Raw genomic sequence first — 23,140 nt, forward strand, 5'->3', positions numbered from 1 at the left:
TTACTCTCATGAGTGATTTAAATCCCTCTTTTTCTTCTGGGGTTCCAACAAGGCCCCTACCTAACTGATCTGATAACACCGATAATACCAACTCAAAAAGACCCAGAACTGAGGATCCATCAGTGACACCACTTTTTCTCATTCTCCATTCCACCAGAGAGCAGTCACTTGGGAAAATGTCACCCTTCTTCATCCAGAAAGGATTAGAAGGATTGGCAGGATCTTCAAAATCCGTCAAAAGGCTGCATTCTGGAGACATTTTAGTTGAGGCTGCAAGCCTAAAACATGCACAAAAATTTCTGAAAGCCACATCAATATGGGGGGGGGGAATACCTATCGTTGTTACCCGCATAAAACTCTGAACTCTTCATGTGGTGTCATATCAAAGTGGGATCTTCTTCTTGTCTCTGAAGAAGAGATCTGCTTTGAATTGAGAGACCAAGGAGTGAGAGCTGTTGAGAGAATATTAATGCGAAAGAATAATCTTGTCCCTACCCAAGTTCTCATCCTAACATTCAACACCCCATGTTCTCCAAGTCCCTTCAAGGCAGGCTACTTAAACTGCCCAGTGAGGATCTACATCCCAAACCTACTGAAGTGTTTTAAATGCCAAAAGTATGGCCACTCTCAAACAGCTTATTGTGGCTTCCCTGCCTGTGCTCGCTGTGATGCTTAAGATCACGAGAGCAAGGAATGTTTAGCTTCTAAGCCAAATTGTACTAACTTCCAAGGAGAGCACCCTGCCTACTCTCGAGCATGCCAGCGATGGAAAGATGAAAAGGAAATTCAAAAAATAAAAACGAGTTGAACATAACCAATCAAGAGTCCAGAAAACGCATGCAACCAATAAATAGTGCCAAGCCCTCATACGCTCAGAAAGCTTCTGGGAAGAGTACCATTGGGACCCAGACTGATATGACTATTCCACCAAGGGAATCATTTACTCCCATTGCATGCTTTTTATTAAGTTCCCAAAAGCCCACCAAAAAATCACAGTCAGCTGCCACTCCTATATCCATACCTCCTAATGCTCCACCACTTCCAAAACACAGTACTAAAGAAACTCCAAAGAAATTGGAACAGCCACCTATAATCCAAGAAACAATGGATGTGGAAGATAAGGAGGTACAGGATGAATCAGTCCTGGAATTCTTTGAGGAAAAAGAAGAAATGGATATGGGCTAACACCCAGTCTTTCCAAAGAAAGAGAAATCCAGAACTGAGAAAACAAAGCCCTCAGCCCTTCTGAAGCCACCAGATGGACCCGATAAAAAGGGGGTGTGTTTACCCATCCTTGTGGGTAACCATACCCCTTTTAAGCTTTACCACTTACCACCAACCTGTAGCATTTTGTCTTACAGTAGGGTTCCTCTTAACAGTTTATTCTATCTATTTTCCACCTGGGAACAACATCCCCCAGGCAACCTTGATGATCTCATTAACAGACTGCCACTCCCTTTTCTATTATTAGGGGATTTCAATGGACATAATACTCTGTGGGGTAGTTCTGACAACATCAATAGAAGGGGTTGGATTATCGAGCAATTGCTTGAAAATAATGATCCAGCTCTTCCTAATGTGGAATTTATTATCTTTTTTCCACATGGCTACCCTATACATTTACTGCTATTGATCTTTCCATCTGCTCTGCTTCTCTCCTGCCTGTGTGTACGTGGAGATTGAAGAAAACCTTTATGGCAGTGATCACTTCCCCGTGCTATCCACCATTTTTTATGAGAGACAATGCCACCAGTCTAGGATACCACGGTGGAAGATCAATCACGCAGACTGGGATGTGTTTAGACATTTGGCCACATTTAATACCACCACAGTCAGGCAGGAGCCAATTAATGAGACAGTAAAGCACATCACAGAAAGTATCATCTAAGCAGCGGCAGTTGCAATCCCAAGGACATCAACCCAGTTTCCACATTTTCAAAACCAATGGTGGAATGAAGAATGCGTAGTAGCTAGGAAGGCTCAAAACAAAACATGGGAAATATTTTGTTGGTACCCCACCAGAGATAATTTAATAGCCTTGAAACGTGCCCATGCCAAAGCACATTACATCAGATGTCAGAGCCAAAAGGAACCTTGTATCCGATATACATCTTCCCTCACACGGACTGCTAATCCCAAAGCCATCTAGAACAAAGTTAGGAAAATGAAGGGCAAATACACATCACACCCTTCATTGATCCTTTAACATAATGGATGTACAATTACAGGCCTAACTGCAATCACAAACACTCCTGGGGAGACATCTGCTAAAATGTCCTCAGAAACATCGTATCCCCTCAGAGTTCCTGGTCCTCAAAGATCAGAAAAACAGCAACTGAAGCTGTCTTCAAATGGCAGTGAGGAATACAATCAGCCTTTTACACAGTGGGAGCTAAAGCAGCGCTCTCCCTATCCAAAGCGAGTGTGGTTGGGCCAAATAACGTCCATTATGAGATGCTAAACATCTTTCATCAGAATCCATGGATCTCTTGCTCTGTCTCTATAAGAGAATCTATACTGAAGAGCATTTTCTGGACTCGTGGCATACGGCAACCGTCATTGCCTTTCCGAAACCAGGAAAGGATCCAAAAATACCAAAAAATTGCCATCCTATTGCTCTGACCAGCTGCTTGTGCAAGATCCTGGAAAGAATGGTCAATGCTCACTTTATGTGGTATTTAGAAGCTAATGACCTCCTTTCCAGGACACAATATGGCTTCTGTAGGAACAGGTCAACACTCGACCATTTAATCTGACTGGAAACATCTATTTGTGATGCTTTCCTGAAATGTGAACACCAGGTGTCAGTTTTCTTTGACATGGAAAAAGCTTATGGCATGGCTTGGAGATATGGCATCTCAAAAGACATATAACTTTGGTCTTAGGGGACACATTGCCATCTTTATTAAAAACGTCCTCTCAAACCAGTCTTTCCAAGTTCATGTTGGATCCACTCTCTCGGCCATTTTGCCAAGAAGAGTGAGTTCCACAAGGATCAGTTCTAAGTGTTATGCTTTTTGCCATCAAAGTAAACTATTACTAAACAACTTCCTTCAACCATAAACAGTGCCCTCTTTGTAGACGACTTTAGCATCATTTTGCAGTCATGCAATATGAGGGTTATCAAAAGACAATTACAGCATGCCATTATTGACTGCATCAACTCTGTTGAGCAATGGCTAATGGTTTCAGGTTCTCTCCACAGAAGACCATCTGCGTACACTTTTGTTGCAAATGAAATCTTCACCCTGAACCAGAACTCAAGCTTGGACAAAATATCATTCCAGTAGCACCCGACAGAAAGTTCTTGGGGCTCATATTTGATAAGAAGTTGACATTTCTACCACATATCCGTCAACTACAGACAAAGTGCACAAGGGGATTGAACCTCCTATGCATGATCTCCTCCAATAAATGGGGAGTAGACCGCTGCACCTTACTCCACCTATATCGTGCACTCGTCCATTCTAAATGAGATTATTGGTCCCAAGTGTACACATCAGCAAGAAACACCGTACATAATGAGTACCAGGTACATAATGAGTTGCTGCCACTCTACTCTGAGACTGGTTGTGTCACTGATAATGTCACAGCGATGACGGCTAGATCCAGTTCATCACCAAGCCATCTGCATTGCTACTGGAGCTTTTAGAACATCTCCTGTTCAGAGTTTATACGTCGAAGCAGGTGAACTGCCTCTGTCCCTGCGATGAAAGCAGTTGTCTCTAAAATAAAAAAATTATGTACCAGGTACATAATGAGTTGCTGCCACTCTACTCTGAGACTGGTTGTGTCACTGATAATGTCACAGCGGCAGCCGTTAAAAACGTCGTTACTGCAGGAACTCATTATGAAACTGGTACAGTAAAATGAAACATTATGAAACTCATACAATAAAATAAAAAAAAAGTATTGCTGCATTATTTTTATTGAAAAAATAATTTCAGTACAATGAAATAGAATGAATGGAAATTTTCATTGTACTAATGTACAATGAAATAATTTGTATAAAATATATTATAATAACACTAAAATCATTGGTCTATGGTAACTGAAATAAGATATATAATTTTGACACTCAAATGATTTTAATTCTCAGGTGAATACTCCATCGATTGTCATTCCATTACGTGTAGTATTTACTAAAGTATTTGACTTAATATCTAAATTAAAGACATCTTTCCATCCTCAGAATTTAATTCTAGATTGAAATCACCAGTGAGAACTATAGTTATACAATCCAGTGGCTCTTCCAAAATTTTGCACCTTCAATGGAATACAGCATCAGATTCTTGTTTATGAATTTTTGAATTATATCTAATGACATTTCTGGAGTGATGTATATGGCAATAATGAAAATAGATTCACTATTTGAATTTGCACAAAGATCCACAAATGTCTCCAATTTCATCTGATACCACTGTCACATTGCTACTATTATGTTGTGCAAAGATATGTGGTGTACTGATGATAGTTGAACCTTCATGTTGATATGTTGCAACACCACCACCACTACGAACATCCAACCTTTTAAACTGAGTCACACATTTGAATGGTTTAAATAATATATGTTCATCATTATCCAACCACGTTTCACTTAATATCAATATTTTGGATTGCTGTAAGATTGTGTACGTTTCGATATCTTGAACATGGGCCCGTAAACTTTGTACGCTCATTGAAGATATAGTTATACCACTTTGTATGAAATCTTGCAGTTCATCCTGTAGAGACGGTAGCTTATTATTTTTCAAATGATCTAGTTCAGCACGAAGTTCTATATTACTAGTAGCTTTGCCGTGGTGAAATGTGAAATTGTTGTAATATATAAACCTTGCAATGAGGTAACATGAGATAACGCCACGTATACAAGTTGCTGTTGATGATCTTTCTCATAATTATATACAACTTTGTTGAAGGTCCCTCCTTCAGATTTATGTATACTCAAAGCACAAGCACATACTAAAGGAAATTGTGTACATCTGCGTGTTAATTTCCTATTGTTCTTGAATGCAATTGTAGTTGATCATTTTATAATAGGTATGGATTGACTAGGTAAATGTTTATCTTTCACATATTGTTTATAACGAGATTGAAGGTTATGTCCTATTTTTGACTCAGGATATTTCATCCATACTTGTTTAACTGGTTCATCGTTTTCAAATTCAAAATATACTAAAGTACCGATTGCACTGTTTAGCAATCCATCGACCACATCTATATTTGTAGTAATCATGTACGGTTTTCCTTTCAATAATGGTAGAATGTATGGAAGTCCTGCAGTTTCAGTCACTGACATTTTATGAATTTTATTTTGAACCCCTTGCGGACGTAAATTAGTAGCATCTTCTTTGGTAACAAATCTCTGTTCTGTAATTTTAAGTTCATCGGTAATAACGCTTCTCCATTGCCTATTTTTGTAAGGATTTTAGAAAATGCACTATCAGACTGTCGAACAACTTGTACTAATTCATGAAGTTGTAGTGAATGCCATAATTCTGGAGCAATCTCTAATGACTTTTTATAAATTCCTTCGATTCCAATATAGAACGAGTAATGTTAGCTGTTGTGTCTACTGATTTAAATGCATTTGCAAATTTTCTACGGTACGCATTCGCATAATTTTCATTGCCATATATAACGGATGTTGGAGAGTTACTCCACGACAATCAGATCTACGAATTTCACTCGATGCCATCATAAAGGGAGTAATTTTAAATCCATTTTTAAATTTTCGTGCATGTCCCAAATATATACCTGGAAAAGAAAGTTCTTCTGTATGTATATCGAATATGAAACTTGTTGGAGATGATTTCTGACCCAGTGCTATACATAAATATTTATCTTTAGACCATAATAATGTTTGTTGTTGAATTAACAATAGTTCATCATCATTGTTGACAAGTTCCACAATTTCATCTGAATGTTTCTTGTTCGCTGTCATCATTTGTCCCCAAGAAATCGTCACTCACTTTTATGCCATAGAATTTATACAAAGGTGAATTTATCAAATACTGTAACCATATTTTCACTATTTTCTTCTGCACACATCCTTGTAGATATGATGATTTATACATGAGTCTTCATTTTATATGTATGGCATAATCGTCATCTAATTCTCTAGGTAATGATGAACCATTGTATTTACGTTAACTAGTACATTTATTACTTGTCCAATGATCCCATGTTGTCCATGTTCATAATGTAAGTGGCGAATTTGCATAAAGGGTAATCGAGGTGATATCAAATGCTCAGTTACAACATCCAGTGGAGGCAAATCCATTTGACATGCCCATAGTTGGTATCTGTCCCTCTTTTAATGAAGTATGACATGTATTACACGTCATGAAAGTACTCACTTCTTGTAAAGGAAATTCATTTTGAAGTAATTCATATGAAATTGTTGAAAATGGTTTCAAATCTAATTGAAATCATAAACGATCCAAATGGGTTTTTGTACACTAGTTTTTCAAACTCACTGTCAGCTCGTGTAGACACTATAGGGATGTAATCAGGAATCTCATTATTAGCCATTTCTAATTTCGCTTTGTTTCATGCACGATATTCCTTCATTCATTCTGCTGAAGTTTTAGATTCCTGATAAGTATCAGGTATAGTAGAACTCTGTGGTTGAATTTCATTATGATTCGGAATAGTTTGAATTTCTAATTTCCTTTTCTTCCGTTTATGATATTCCTTCATTATTCCAATCATTCTTCTCTTTCTTTTTTGGTGATTTCTTTCTACTCCTGGCTTTTGCTTTCTCTCTCTCTCTCTCACAGGGTAAGTCAGTAATTTTTTTTTTGGCTGGCACAGCATAAGTCTCAAGCTTCCTTGCACCATATGGCTAATAATAAGAATAATCTATGTTTTATCAAATTATGATTTTTAGCTATAATGTAATTATTCGTGTTAAGGTGGTCTGAGTGAAATTATTTTTGCAATGATGTTCATGTACATTAAACATTGTCATAGCAGGAATTGTTTTTATAGTACCTAACCATGACTTCATTAAAACTTTACATTTCTTTATTTTAGGTCACATGGATGATTATTTGTGTGTGTATAGTGAATCACATGTTGATGTATTTGAAATTAGTTCAGGAGATTGGGTACAAACCGTCAATATCAAAAAGGTATAACATAAAAGTTTCAGTTATGTTAATTTGACTTTACATAATTAGTAGATTGATCTTAATAAGAAAATATTGAAGAAAAGGTCAGAGGCATTCACTGTAAGTGAATTATTGCATCTGAATTACAGCATATTTTTTGTATAATACTAATTAATTGCTATTTTTTCTTTTAGCAATCATTACTAGTATGTAAAATGTAATATTTTAATGATTGCAAGTCATCACAGATTTATTTCAATTGTGATAATCTTCCCCTGCATTTTCTTTGGTATTAAAGTTTAGCCCTTTCAACAATACATATGTACATATATATGTTTTTCACCTTTTCAACAGCTGTATGTCTATTGATATCTGAATATAATCATTTTGTCACTTTTCTACACCAGCTCTGTTTTATCTTAATGGTTAATTAAAAATTAAAGTTTGCAGTTTCAGACATCCCCACTTAATAGTCCATTTTAAACGTCATAAAGCCAGGTATCCTTGCAGACCCATAATCTCCTACGTAGACACTACCATCTCCTTGGCCTGTTTGGTCTTTAATCTTGTTAAACAGGCGAAAAGAGATAATACATATTGGATTATTGGGTTTTTCCTTAAATCCTACTGTTCATTTAGTTTATATTCCATAAAAATAATAGACGTAGATAAAATATTTCATTCAGTAACCCTGTCTCTTGAAGATCAGTTAATATCCTTGAATGCAGTATCACCATATGCTAACCCTGATGTACTAACTGCTATTGATATTATTGACAGATATTTTATCTTCTTATGGACATCACATTATCTAATAAGAAGAAATTACTTCACACGACACACCTGTATAATAGCATTAACTAATACTCTCCTTTATGCAACCTTTTTCAATTTTCAAGAAAATTTTACCACGAACTTTTTAGTCTTCTAATGGGTTTAAGTCAGTTGACTTAATTGCATATTTATAATTAGCCTCCATTGAGAATTTTATATTGGGTAGGGAGAGGTAAAGGTGCAAGCCTTTACCTCTCCCTACATAAAATTTTATTATGATTTTGAAATGACATTCTCTGCATCATACCAAATCTAGTTAACTACAAATTTCAATAAATTCTAACAACACTTTCATTTTACTATTGAGTTTGAGACTTAAATCTACCTTTTTAAGTTTATCTACAATGCTTACTAGCAATGAAATAGATATAAAAATATATTATAAGTTCACAGATATTGAGCTACTGTATGTTCCACTACCTATCACCCTTTCTTGTATAAGATCTTCGAAATGAGGAACTCTGCTAATGATCCAACACGCTTAGATTTGCATGGTCTCTATGTGCACGAAGCTCTGGAAGTCTTGGAACATTTCTTACATATTAAGAAGGATGAATTAAAAACATGTTCACAAAGAAAATTGGTATTAACTGTAATTACTGGGCGAGGTAACCATAGCACAGCAAGGATTGGTAGGTTAAGACCAGCTGTGTTGGACTATCTAACTAAAGAAGTGTATCGGTAAGCAACTTCTCAGATTTCCTGTTTCTAATTTGTTACTTATTTGTAATTATGTGGGGTAGTTAAGAAGTCAATCTCTTTTAGAGATTAACCAAAAATTCTTGTCAAATAATGAATGTGATTTGTTAAGGGGAACCTCATGGTGAGATTTCAATAATGATCAATTCTTACCCTAAACATCTGCTTTGCTTATCTGAATTTTTGATATCTGCAGCAACTTTAAGTTTGGTGTTTTCCTGAAGGTATTATTAAACCTTGTGCTATGTATGTTTATTTTTAAGTATTCTTAAACAAAAAACTAGAAGGGTTAAACTTAAAAGAATGTAACAGTCACAATTTGTTGCCCATCCCCTTAGTCAGTTTGAAACACTGTCAGAGCTCTATATAACAATCTCCTCCCCCGAGGGTAATGAGAAAAACTGTTGTTATATCGATTGTTCGTAAAATCAGCAACAAAACAAGTAAAAGCCTGAACATTTAATGTAATGTTACTAATACAATATAGTATAATCTTATTTATAATATGTACTACAGTATTAAACAAGAAAATCATGATTGTAAATTTTGCATTGATTGTAGAATGCAGTAAGGTTACAATTATTGCACTGATGTGGGATTTAATCAAAGATGTAACTACCATCAGGGGTAAAGGGAAGGGTTTTTGCTTTTGTAAAGGTGACTATAGTGGTCTCAGACAGTTTTTAAATTCTACACAGTGGGACAAACTGATGATGTTACCAACAGCAAATTCTAAATGGGAAGCATTCAAAGAATTAATCTTGAAAGCTACTAGGCTTTTCATACTAACTGAGAAATACTGTTCAAGGTTTAGGCCTAAATGGGTGTCAGACGAACTTATGAGACTAGTGGCAGAGAAGAAAAATGCATGGGACTCATGAATTATCAGGAGACACAGATGCCTATGTTAGATATAAGCTGGTCTTTAATCAAATCACAAAGGAAGTTAGGCAAGCAAAGGCAGATTTCAAGAAATCTTTGGCCAAGAATGCAAAGGAAAACAGTAAAGACTTATTTACTTATGTAAACTCTAGATGGAAGGGGATGGATCAGATTGGTCTGCTCGATATTGATGATTCTGCTCAGGTAGCTGACAAACTGAATGAGTATTTTGCATCTACATTCACACATGAGGAATTCTGTAGGGAAGTGGAGGCCAGAAGCTTACCAAACTCTAAGAGGGAGTTAATTGATTTTGTAATAACTAAGTGCAAAGTGGAGGAGAAATTGCTGAAGTTAAACATAAGGAAGGTACCTGGGGTGGATGGGATCTATCCAGTTATACTAAAGGAGGTGAGCAGGCCCTTAGCCATGATTAAGGGCATCCTTGGACTTGGGGGAAATCCCCACGGACTGGAGATATGCAAATGTATCCCCAATTCACAAAGAGGGATCGAAAAGTGACACGGGTAATTACAGACCTGTTAGTTTAACTTTTGTTCTGGAGAAATTAATGGAGGCACTGGATAAAGAAGCCCTGCAGGATCATCTAGACAAGACTGCAGTTCAGGCATAGCATGGGTTTGTTAAGAGGAAATCTTGTCTGACCAATTTGATTGAATACTATGATGTGGGCACAAAGGAACCGGATGCAAAAGATAATTTTGTTATCATATACTTGGATTTTAGGAAAGCTTTGAAGTTTGCTTTTAAATCATAGCACAATTTTGTTTAATAGCATTCTACAGTAGTTTTTCTTAAAACACTGGATTGCACCTTGATCAAGTGGCTGAATAACTGACGTCAAATTGGTGATGGGTACTCGCTTTCTTGTATCATACATCTCTACTAATGCTAATGCTCTGGACTTTGCGTAAGAATTGCACGTAGGTCGTTTACTTGATAATGAGGAGTGCAGTTATTCACAAAGAGCAAAATTTTTCTATTCTTCTTGCTCATCTTGCAATCTAAGTCTCTGTCCATTCTTTGTAGATTTATGATGTCATCTGTGCCTTTTGGTTTGCCCGATACATAGTATTTTAAAAAATATATGCTTATTTTCATTATTCAATTGACCATCAAGTGTACTAGTCTACATTGAAAAATAGAAACATGGGGTTGTAGTTAATAGTGGCAAATGATGCAAGAACGAATGGAGGGATGAAATGGGAGGGTTTTTTTTTTTTTTTTGGCTGATGATGTATAATCTTGCTTTCTTGTATCATATGCCTCTACTAATGCTAAGAAAGCAAGATTATAAAGCATCAGCCAAAAACACACACACACACACACACTCTTCACCGTCCTTACCCTCTAAGAATTTGTCTAGTTTTTCCTTGAATTTAAACTGATCACTTCAACAACAGATGGAAGTTTATTCCAACAATCAACCACTCACTGGCTGAAAGCAAACTTCCACATATCTATCCTGCAACCATCCTTCCTCAACCTAAATTTATGCTCCCTCGTATGTAGTGTCAGCAAGAGGAAGAATATAATTTACATTCAGCGTACTCAATCCATTCAGGGCCTTAAATGCCTCAATAAGATCACTCCATAGATGCCTAGTCTCCAGACGCTGCAATTTGCAGAACTGAAGCCTTTCTAGGTAAGAGCACCCGTTTATTCCCTTCACCTATCTCATTGCTCTTCTCTGAAATGGACTATTTTTGATTGCTATAGATTGGTATAATCAAAGTGATTCCAAGCTATATCCTATTGTGGCCTTTTGTAAAAAAAAAATAATAATAATAATAAAAAATAAAATATGTCAAAGTGAAAGCAGCTTTCCCTGTGCTCAATGTTGTACCGTTCCAGTATTGGAAGGGTACAGCATTGGGCATCTATTGAACAACTTAAAAGCACATCGGATTCCTTTAAGAAACCATCTAGCACTTAATGTTGATAATGTGCATGTTATGGTAGGCCTAAATATAGAGTAGCAAGGATATTAAAAGAGGAGAGTGAGCACTTGGTGGTAATAGGCTGCCTTGTCATCTTATTAATTTGTGTGCTGAAAAGTGTGCTGCATGCCTTCCTCTGAAAGGTAAAAGTCGATGAATAAGTGGAAATTTTATTACAGTAGAACGTTGGTTATCTAGAATAATTTGAAAGGCTGATCTTTCTTTTTTTTTTTATTAACGGTAGTACAGTAAGCTCTAGTTATGGTTACGTTTACAAATTGAATTTTAATTATAATAAGTGAAAGATCGAGTTTACTACCTGTTTATAACAGATTGTACAAACAAAAAGCCCAATAAACCAAAAACTGCAAATTGTTTTTATTGTTTTATGGTTGTTACCTCTAGAATTCTATGTGACCTTCAGAAATGTGCTTTAGAAAAATATTACAGAGACTACTGGGTTTTCTCGGAAACCATGATTGAATTTCAGATTAGTTTAGCTCCAGATTTGGTAAGAAAAATATCGGCCCAAAACTATGTGATTTATTATTTTTCTCAGTTTTTAATGGTAAATTGGGAATGAAAAGAAAATGCGTAGGTTTAACATTGCAACGAAAAACAAAAATTATTACTAGAATTAGAAAAGGTGAAAATTTAGGAAATCTTTCCAAAAGGTTTAATGTGGGGACTTCAACAATTTACAACATCAAGAAAAATTCCAGTGCTATAACAGAATTTGTGTAGATTATGGATAGTGAAGGAGGACTAGCAGGAAAAAGATGTTGAAACCTGAAAATGCCACTTTAGAGAGTACACTCACTTTATTTTTTTGTTTTCTTCAGAGCGAAGTTTAGGTGAACCAGCATCTGGCCCAATGTTGTGTGAAAAAGAATTAGATTTTATTCGAAAATTAATAGGTAATGAAGATTTTAAGGCAAGCACAGGTTGGCTGAAAAACTTTAAACTGAGACAAGGTATATGTGAACTAGATATTCAAGGCAAGAAACTTTCTGCAGATGAATCAGCATTGGTGTCCTTTGAAAAATAAGTTTGCTTCAGTTATAGCAAATTATGAGAAATAAAATGTTTATAATGTTGATGAGATGGGCTTATTATGGAAAGCATTATCGAGAAAAATCCCAGCCACCAAAAGAGGAATGCCTGCACCAAGTTTTAAGATGAGAAAAGAGCAAGGCAAGTTACAATCTATGTGTGCAAATGCTATGTGGGCACACAGATTGTCCGTGCTTGTTATCAGTAAGTCGGAAAAACCGAGAGCATTTAAAAATCTTTCTAATTTTCCTGTTTTGTATAAAAATGCCTGGATGGATGTTTCTGTTTTCTGAGATTGGTTTATAATTTTTTTTATTTAATTAATTTTATTTTATTTAATCATAAGGTAAGATTAAATTTAATTTAATCATATCAATTCATCTATCAATTCGGCCCTGGAAAGATTGTGCAAGGCTCAGGGGGTAGAATTTTTTTCAGCCTGGTCTGTTAACAGGAGAGACTGTACTTGTTAACAGGAGAGACTGCTTCTACAGGGATGGGATACACTTAAATAGAAAGGGTGCAAGAATGTTTGCTGATGCTATCGAGGAAATGTTAGGTGGGTCAGAAAACTGCTAGATTGGGGGGATACAAGGACTAATAGATTAACAGTAGCCACTGGCAGAGGTGAAAGTGATTCTTGCACTGCTTCTATTGGAATGAGCCGCAGCTTGGAAAATAAGATGCAGGATATTTCAGAGACTGCTGGGAGTCATTGGGGTACAAGTAAACACATGGGTTGTGTTAAGGTAGCTAAGAAAAAGAACAGGTGCATGTATACTTGCGTGTACACCAATGCTAGGAGTTTGGTAAATAAATTTGATGAATTTGAGGTATTGCTCAAAGCATCAAAGGCAGATATTATTGGGATATCAGAGACGTGGTGTCACACAGATATAAGTAATGCAGAACTGGAATTTGGGGAGCACAACGTCTACAGACAGGATAGGAAGGGAGGAGGGGTTATGCTATTAGTTAAGAAACACATAAAATCCAAGGAAGTGAAGACAGTTGACATCGCTGGACAGTGCAGTGTCGAGTCAGTTTGGTGTGACATAAGCATTGGGAGATCAAAATTGAGAGTAGGAGTGTGCTATAGGCCTAATGACTCTGATGAGTATAATAATAACCTGTACAGGGAAGTAGAGAGGACCAGTAACTCAGAGAGTCTTATAATGGGGGATTTTAATTTCCCAGATATTGACTGGAATTTGTGGATTGGTCACTCACACACTAGCAAGGCTTTTGTGGATTTATTAGATGATTGTTTTCTAAATCAGCATGTTCGGGAGGCAACTAGAGGGAGCAATACTCTTGATTTGATTATCAGTAGTGATTCTTCATGCATTAAGAATCTGCAGATACAGGAACCACTAGGTGGCAGTGATCACAGTGTGCTGAAGTGGGATTTACTCAAGGAGGTAACTACCATCAGGGGTAAAGGGAAGGGTTATTGCTTTCATAAAGGCGACTACGATGGTCTGAGACAGTATTTAAATTCTATACAGTGGGACCAACTGATGATGTTACCAACAGCAAACTCAAAATGTGAAGCATTCAAAGAACTTATGTTGGAAGCTACTAGGCTTTACATATCAACTAAGAAATATTGTTCTTGGTTCAGGCCTAAATGGATGTCAGATGAAATAATGAGACATATGGCAGAGAAGAAAAATGCATGGGATACATATAAATTAACATGTGACACAGAAGCCTATGATAGATATAAGTTGATCTGTAATCAAATTACAAAGGAGGTTAGGCAGGCGAAAGCAGATTACGAGAAATCTTTGGCAAGGGATGCAAAGAAAAACAGCAAGGAGTTCTTTACTTATGTAAACTCTAGAAGGAAGGGGATGAATCAGATTGGTCCACTTGATATCAATGTTTCAACTGTTCATGATCCTGCTCAGGTAGCTAACAAACTAAATCAATATTTTGCATCTACATTCACACATGAGGAGTTATTCAGGAAGGGGAATGCCATAGATGAAGTAAACACTGGCAGCGAGCTAGATGATCTTGTAATAATTGAGAGTAAAGTGGAGGAGAAATTGTTGAAGATAAATACAAGAAAGGCACCTGGGGTGGATGGGATCTATCCAGTTATATTAAAGGAGCCAGCAAAGGAAGTAAGCAATCCGTTAGCCATAATTATGAGAGCTTCCTTGGACTCAGGGGAGGTACCCACAGACTGGAGATGTGCAAATGTAACCCCGATTCACAAAGGAGGATCAAAGGCTGACACAAGTAATTATAGACCTGTGAGTTTAACTTCTGTTCCAGGAAAATTAATGGAAGCACTGCAGGATCATCTTGACAAGAATTCACTTATAGCTCAGACACAGCATGGTTTTGTTAAGGGAAGGTCTTGCCTGACCAATTTGATTGGATACTATGATGTAGTCACAAAAGAATTGGATGCAGGGAATAACTTTGATATTATATACTTGGATCTTAGAAAGGCTTTTGATACTGTTGCACATGGAAGACTGCTGCACAAATTGGAGCAGTGTGGCATTGGTGGCAAATTGTTGCTATGGATAAAGGGATGGTTGAATGGCAGAAGACAGAGAGTGGTAATTAATGGACACTGCTCATCGTGGACTAATGTTATTAGTGGAGTCCCTCAGGGCTCAGTGTTGGGTCCATTATTGTTTTCTGTATTTATAAATAATATTGATGATGGTATATCAAGCTTAATGTCCAAGTTTGCAGACGATACAAAGGTTGGCAGGGTTGTTAAGGACGCTACTGACGCTATGCTGCTGCAACAGGATCTGGAAAGGTGAGCAGATGAGCTCAAAGGTGGCAAATGAAGTTTAACATTGGCAAATGTAAAGTACTACATATGGGAAACAGCAACCCCAGAGCAACGTTTGAACTCTGTGGTACTACACTGACAGTGGTAGAGAATGAACAGGACCTGGGGGTAATTGTGCAGGCAGATATGAAGTTCTCTGAGCAGTGCAGATGGGCTGCAAGAGTAGCTCATGGTGTCTTATCAATGATATACAGGAATTTTTCTAGCAGGGATAGGGAGGTGATTATTCCCTTGTATAAGGCAATGGTCAGGCCGCACCTTGAGTACTGTATATAGGTCTGGAGGCCTCATTTCAAGAAGGATGTAGAGCTGCTGGAATGAGTACAGAGAAGGGCAACAAGGTTAGTGAACGGAACGAAGGGTTGCTCTTACGAAGAAAGGCTAGGTGATCTGATAGATCAGATATGAGAAATGGACGACGAATGTTAATAGAGTTTTATTGTATTTTCATTTCTAAACTCTCGGCAATAAATAACTTAGTATAATTATGTTGAATACTTAAAATTTTGGCTTCATCAAACAAGAATGTGTGGTTTTCATTTATCGCATGGAATGCTAGTTCCGATGCATTCGCACATGATGTACAAACTGATGCTTCATGTTGCCTAACCCTCGAGTTTAAAATACATCTGGTAGATCCAATGTAAGACGAATCACAATCCTTACAAGGAATGTGTTATACAAGGTCATGTGTTTGTCCGGAAGTAGATAGTACCATGTGATTTTTGAGTATAGCATATAATTTACGGACCGGTTTTGCTACTATTTGCATTTCTGTACCTCTAAAGAGGTTGATAATTTGTCTATACCAGTGTTCAACATACGGCATTGAAATAAAATATTTTTTACTAATCCTGTCGTTATGTTTGTTATTGATTATTTTGTCTTCCACTTCTAATTTAATGCTATTGATAGAGGTAATCGGGTATCCTCTATTTAGGAACCTATTTGTCAGTTCTATTTCTATCTGTATGGCACATTGTGTGGAAGAATATTTGAATGCATTTAAGAACTGGTTTAGCATGATTGACCTTTTATATGAGTATGGATGATATCTACTGTAGTGTAAGAACATCCACGTATTCGTGGACTTACGATAAATACTGAAATTAATATTTTCGCCCTCCCTCTTAAGTGTAAAGTTTAGAAAATTTATGGACTTTGTTTCTTCTTGTTCTATCTACAGAGTAAATTTTAACCTAATGTGCATATTATTAAAATTTGCAAAACTTCATTTGTAGTGTCATTATCCACTATAATGAGGATGTCATCGAGGTATATCTTCCATAAAATGTGATTTTTGGTAAAAACTGTGTTAAATGTATATTTTCCAATCTATCTAAATACCACTCCGATATTAGGCTGCTCAAGTTTAAACCCATAGGCAAACCGAAAATCTGTCTATAAATCTTACTTTCAAATAAAATATAATTAGCCTCAACCAGTAACTTAATTAGCTCAAATATCTCTTTTTTGGACAACTTCATACTGTTAATACTAGGGCTTGCATAAAACCGAGAAATTTCAAAACCGAGTTTAACCGAAGTTTATTCTTAAAACCGGTTTTAAAACCGATTTTCTCAGATTTATGGAAAATAATTAAAAGCTTATAACACAGGTATCATGGGTAGATTGTACAAATCGTAACCAAATCTTTTAAACAAAATCTATCACCTCTTATAGTAAAAAAAATAAAAAAATTAAAATGCTCCAAAAAAGTAACCAGCTTGAGATTGTACAAAATTACAAATTGTATTCAAATCCTTTGAATAAAAACTATCTTCTCGTATAGTAAACAAAAAAATAATAAGCCCTATAATAATAATAATAATAAATAAATAAAAATAATGTGAAAAAAAACAGCTTGGGGAAATTACTTTACTGTTTATTGCTCAGCTTTTTTCTGAAAACGATCCTTTAAAAAACTCGGTATATTAAGCATTTTTCATGATAGACTTGACCTTATTTTTGTGTTAAAGAGACCAGTGATCAAAAACACTCTCTCAGATTGGACACTTGTTGGTTTAATGGTCAGCAGTGCTCTATAAACTTTCTCCGGCTTTTCACTTCTACTGATAGTTGCCTCCAAAATTTTAAATTCTTTGCTGATTTCCAATTCACTCAGATATTTTGAAGGTTCTTCAGTTAATCTCATTATTACACTATCATACTCTCGCATGAGTGTATCTCCAACATCAGAACTAGACGAGTCTTTGTTTTCTTCTAAAAGAACAGTTCGTTTATTTCAGTTTCTTCATTCAACGCTAAGACTCCTTCGGAATGTTTTGCAAATAATCTCTGATAAATCTCTTCAGCATGCTTTTTCAAAACTTGCTTACTTGGAAAATCAAAAGTTCTTGAACCTGAATCTTCTTTCCTAAACTTTTTGGGGTTGTGTAGATAGCTCAGCAAAGCCACAGTTTGGCAATTTCGTCTTGCATTGTAACGCTGCAAAAGAATTTGGTAAAACTTTAATGCAAATGGGTTTTCTGCTGTATCAAGCTTAGCAAGCAGAAATTCTATTGAAGACTCTGCTTTAAGTAAGTCTGTATCTTCTGAGGTTATAACCTTCAGAATCATTTCAACTGGTCGCAAAGTTTCACATAACAATTCAAGGTTTTCCAGTTGACAGTACTGCACATGGAGCATTTGGAATGCAATTTTTCAATTTCAAAAATCTCTCAATCATATAGAATGTGCTATCCCATCTAGTCTTGCAATCTAATATAAGTTTATATTATTTCCCATTAAATTTTGCTTTAACAAAATTTTGTAATACGTCATTTTTGGTAGGCGATTTTCGAAAAAGCTTGCAAATTTTTCTGACTTTGTTAATAGTTTGTGCAATATTGGCCATTGGATTGAAGAAATAAATGAGCTCATCGGTAAAGTCGGTTTGATAAAGCATGCCTTGCTGTCTTTCTTCAACTTTGTCATCATCACTACTTTCTCATTATTTTAATTTTCTTCTTTGTCTTTGGGAGACTCAGAGACTGTGGCACCATAATTGATTGCTTTTTCATAAAATACATCTATAACTACAGATGTATACAATGGGCTATACATCGTTGATGATTAGGCATAATTTTCTCGCCAAAATTAACCACCATTGCTGCTCCATCGGTGGTGCAGGCAACAAATCCTCATCCAAGTTCAAACCAAATTCCTTCAAGTGTCCATTCACAATTTGCTCAGTTCTTCTGCTATCAAGTGAACCATTAATCTCAATAAGACCTAACGACCAATGATTGTCTTTTGAATGCACATTTATATTCATATACCTTTTATTTTGTATAGACGTATATTCGTCTAGAGTCAATGAATACCAGGCACCCAAAACCAATGAATTTTTGAAATGCTGAATGAGTTCTTCTTTCTTAGTTTTATAATAATTCAGAACCATATTTTTAATTCCATTCACTGAGGCTGGTGGTAATTTATCGTATTTATTTCTCTGAAGGTGAAGGCTTGATTGTATAAACTCACTCTTGGCAATTGAATTAAAAGAAAATCTATCTAAAGCAGCTAATTTTGAAATCTCTTCTTCCATAGATTTTTTAACGATAAAGTTTTCTGTTCTTACCATTTTTACGGGAGGTTCACTGTTATCTTGTTTAATGTCAATCTGATGCATTTTCTTTAAATGCAACATCAAAGATGATGTAGATCCTCCAGATGACTTCATTATCTTCTGACATTTCGAAGATTGTGCTTCATCTTTGCTTTTTCGAGCAAAATAATTCCATACATTTGATTTCATCTTAGACATTAAGAGTAATAAATATAAATATTTGAATCCGGTTTTAGAAGCTCGGTTTCGGTTTTAACAACTCAATATGAAAACCGGATTTAACCGGTTTATAAAACCGATTTGCAAGCCCTAGTTAATACTAATAGTGTTATTATTTAATAAATCCCAAATTACATCCAGTGCATATATTATATTAACATTAGTGGATAATGAAACTATGTCAAGGGAAAATAATTTAACTCCTCCCCCAACTTTACAGCCTTTTAAATTTGTATATATTAGGTATTATAATTCTTTATACTGTATTTTAATACCTGCCGAAAAGGTTTGATAATCCAATATAAATGTGTCGCCAAGGTGGAGAAAGCAGAATTTTTGTATGATACTATAGGCCGAATAGGGCCGAAAATTTATTGCACAGGTACTGGATTGTTATCATTGTAGTTCCTGTTCTGATTATTAGTCATATTGTTGCTATGTAGATCAATCGTATTATTATGAACATTTCTAAATCCACGTAGTCCTTGTAGTTTGCTGAAGTGTCTAGTCCTTAATTCAGTCTCTAAAGCCTTTCGGCGAAAATCAATAAACATTTTCAAAACGTTTATTTCGTAGGATTTCTTCTTTGGGAAAGAAGAAACCCTATGGACTGAATAAAAGGTAACTCCTTGTTTATTTCCAAAAAAAATAAAATACTGCTGTACAAATTGGAGCAGTGTGACATTAAGGACAAGTTACTGCTATGGATCAGGCCACCGTAGCCTAGTGGTCAGGCACGCGGGTGCCTGAGAAGACGTGCCTTGAGTGACCAGGGGTTCAAGCCCATGACTACTGAATACGGTGCTGTTTCTTGTATTCAATCTATCATGCGAACTCCTCTGACAGTTTGGTCGTCCCAGAGTATAAACAGAAAATTTATTTATTATTTATTTATAAAGGGATGGATGATTGGGAGAAGCCAGAGAGTGATTATCAATAGACTCTGCTCTTCGTGGACTAAAGTTATTAGTGGAGTTCCACAGGGTTCTGTGCTGCGTCCATTGTTTCTTTCTGTATTTATTAATGATATTGATGATCATATTCTTCTTCTTCAGTGTGCCATCTCTTTGCAGAGGTTGGCTGTCATCTTTGCAATGGATGAACATGAGATAGATGCCCTAAACAAGCCCTTGTTACTCTGATCATACTACTCTTTTGGATTGTCAATTGCAATATCCCTATATTTGTCATTCCTCATCATATGCCTTAAATATTTTAGTTTCCTCTCCTTAATGATGTTAGTTATTTCTGCCTTTTTCTTCATCCATCTCATGATCACTTCATTCTTTATCTTATCAGTCCACAACACTCTTAATATTTGTCTGTAACACCACATCTCAAAAGCATTTAACTTATTCTGGGTCTTCTTTCTCAGTGTCCAGGCCTCAGCTCCATAGAGGAGGACAGAAAAGACAAAACATCTCAATATAAAGATCACTGCAGCATAGAAAATTCTTCAATTTAAGGAAGGCTGCACGTGCTTGTTTAATTCTCGACCATATTTCAATGAAATGGTCCCAGTCCTCATTCAGCATACATCCAAGATAGTGATAACTTTTATTTTAACTCTTTCAATTTCTTCATTATTGATTGTAATTTTTGTTTGCACTTCTTTCTTACTGATCACCATAATTTTCGTTTTCTTGATGTTTGACTGCAGACCAAAATTTTCACTAATTCTATTAACTCTGTCCATTAATGCTTGTTAAATCCTTCTCAGAGCTGGCCAGCAAAATAGTATCATCTGCATATCTGATAATATTTATTGTATTGCCATTAATCTTTGTCCCTTCTGTACATCCCTCTGAAGCTTCTTTAAAGATTTCTTCAGCATACACGTTGAACAATATAGGTGATAGAATACAACCTTGATGAACTCCTTTTATTTTTTCTCTTCCAATTTTTCTTCTTCTATGCATACCTTTGCTGATTGTCCCCAATACAAATTCACCATTATTCTTATGTATTTGCTATCGATTCCAATCTTCTCTAAGATTTGGAACAGTTTGTCATGTCTTACCTGATCAAAGGCTTTCTCATAATCCAAGAAGCAGATGACTACCTCTTGGTTCACATCTCAACATTTTTCTACTAGAGTCCGAACTGCAACCAGGGCTTCCCTGGTACCCAGTCACTGTCAGAAGCCAAATTGAGATTCACTAAGTGTTTCCTCACATCTTTTATAATTTCAGTTGTGTATAATTTTTAGAAGTATCTTCAATGCATGGCTCATCAAACTAATTGTTTTAAATTGAGAACAACTACAGTGGATTCCGGTTATTTGGGCCGCCAGTTAATCGGGGCAGCCGTTTATTTGGGGCAAATCTTAAAAAACAGAACCCAATTGAGAAAATAGCCAGGGTTTACTTCGCTTAATTGGGACAACATGCCGTTTAATCGGGGCAGGAGACCGCAGCACTGGAGATTACCCTACGATTGTCTCCGACCATACCGTGTAGTTCAATTGGATTTTTGGAGGTCACAATCATAAAACAATAAAAACAATTAGCAGTCACCTGTTTATTGGGCTTTTCTGTTAGTGAAATCTATCATAAACTGATAGTATACTCGATCTTATTGAATTTGCGATAATACCGACAGCTGGAATTCTGTGGGTTATTATGGTGAAATGTGTTTACACTTCCATGGAATCTTCAATCACATAAAAAAAATAATTTTCAGAATCTTCTCTTCATTCCTATTTTTAAAGCTTCATAACTAGTTACTCCTTTCTCACTTGCGTGTATTGTGTTACTTGCAATTTGTGTGTGCCGTGTTTTTTGTTATTGATTGCTTATCTTTTTACTGTTTTAAATTTTAACCCCCACCCACAAATGTAGAGTGAATAGAAATGTCAACTAGTCAGTTTTACATATTACAGTATGTGTTAATTATTCCGATTATCACGTATTTTCTTCCGAATTTCACGTATCATTTAATTTTTTAATTGGTAAGGAAATAAAGGGTAAATTTGTTCTTAATATATCTTTACTTTTATAGCCTGTGGATAATATTCCTCCTATTTTCGCTAATTAGAATCACTGTTTAATAGAATTAAAATTCAATTCACAAATGTGATCACAATGACGCACTTACTACGCATTATATAGTGAACGGTACTTTACTATGGTGAGTCCATCATAACATGATTTGATTGTACAGTGAACCAATGGGAAAGTGGGGGTCCATTGTATTTTTAATTTTTTTAACTATTTACATGAAACTTCAGATAATTGGGGCAGCCGCTTAATTGGGCCAAAATGCACTAGTCCCGATGTGTCCCAAATAACCAGAATCGACTGTATTTGCATTTGCACATTTCAGTATGGGTTTGAACTCCAGTGCAGAGTGCAGTAGTATATACTCTTTGAGTAGACAGGGATTCAAGTCCCTGACAGCTAAATATAGTTGATCTGCCAACCCACACTGGACCAGCATGGCAGATTAAAATATTATGGTCCATTTCCCTCAACATGAATTGTTGAGGAGGCTTCCATGCTGCAATGGGTTGATAATGACTGAAGTTTATTTTTTTATTTTTTTTTTACTGCACTCATGGTACTGGAAAATGAAAAGTACCATGGTGCAGTTGTTGCAGTCAGATATGAAGAGATATGAAGCTCTCTGATTAGTGCAGACAGACTGCCAGGACAGTTTATGGGGTTTTGTCAAGCAGGGATAAGGGAGGGGATTATCCCATTGTATAAAGCAATGGTCAGGCCGCATCTTGAGTATAGCATACAGGTGTGGATGCCTCATTTTAGAAAGGATGTAGAGTTGCTGGAATGGGTACAATGAAGGGCAACGAGGCTGGTAAGGTGAACAAAGAGCTACTGTTACCAAGAAAGGCATCAGTTCTGCAAATTTCAGTGTCTGGAGACTAGACACCTGCGAGGTGATCTGATTGAGGTGTTTAAGGACTTTAGTAAACTTATTGCTGATGGGATTTTTCCCTCTTGCTTAGATTACGCAGATGATGGTG

At 36.1% G+C, this 23,140-nt stretch overlaps 1 protein-coding gene across 1 annotated transcript in view; it reads left to right on the forward strand.

The window, feature by feature from the left end:
• The window catches only part of LOC150088463 (serine/threonine-protein kinase Genghis Khan-like), a 905,682-nt gene that overhangs the window by 792,789 nt on the left and 89,753 nt on the right, over nt 1–23,140 (forward strand). The window contains exon 40 of the mRNA XM_090370169.1: nt 7,039–7,136. Within this exon, the coding sequence (XP_090226295.1) occupies nt 7,039–7,136 (98 nt within the window). The remainder of the gene's footprint in view (nt 1–7,038; nt 7,137–23,140) is intronic.

The sequence above is a fragment of the Mastigoproctus giganteus genome, chromosome 3 (assembly GCF_048544385.1).
Source record: "Mastigoproctus giganteus isolate SK-2022 chromosome 3, ASM4854438v1, whole genome shotgun sequence".
Taxonomy (NCBI): domain Eukaryota; kingdom Metazoa; phylum Arthropoda; class Arachnida; order Uropygi; family Thelyphonidae; genus Mastigoproctus; species Mastigoproctus giganteus.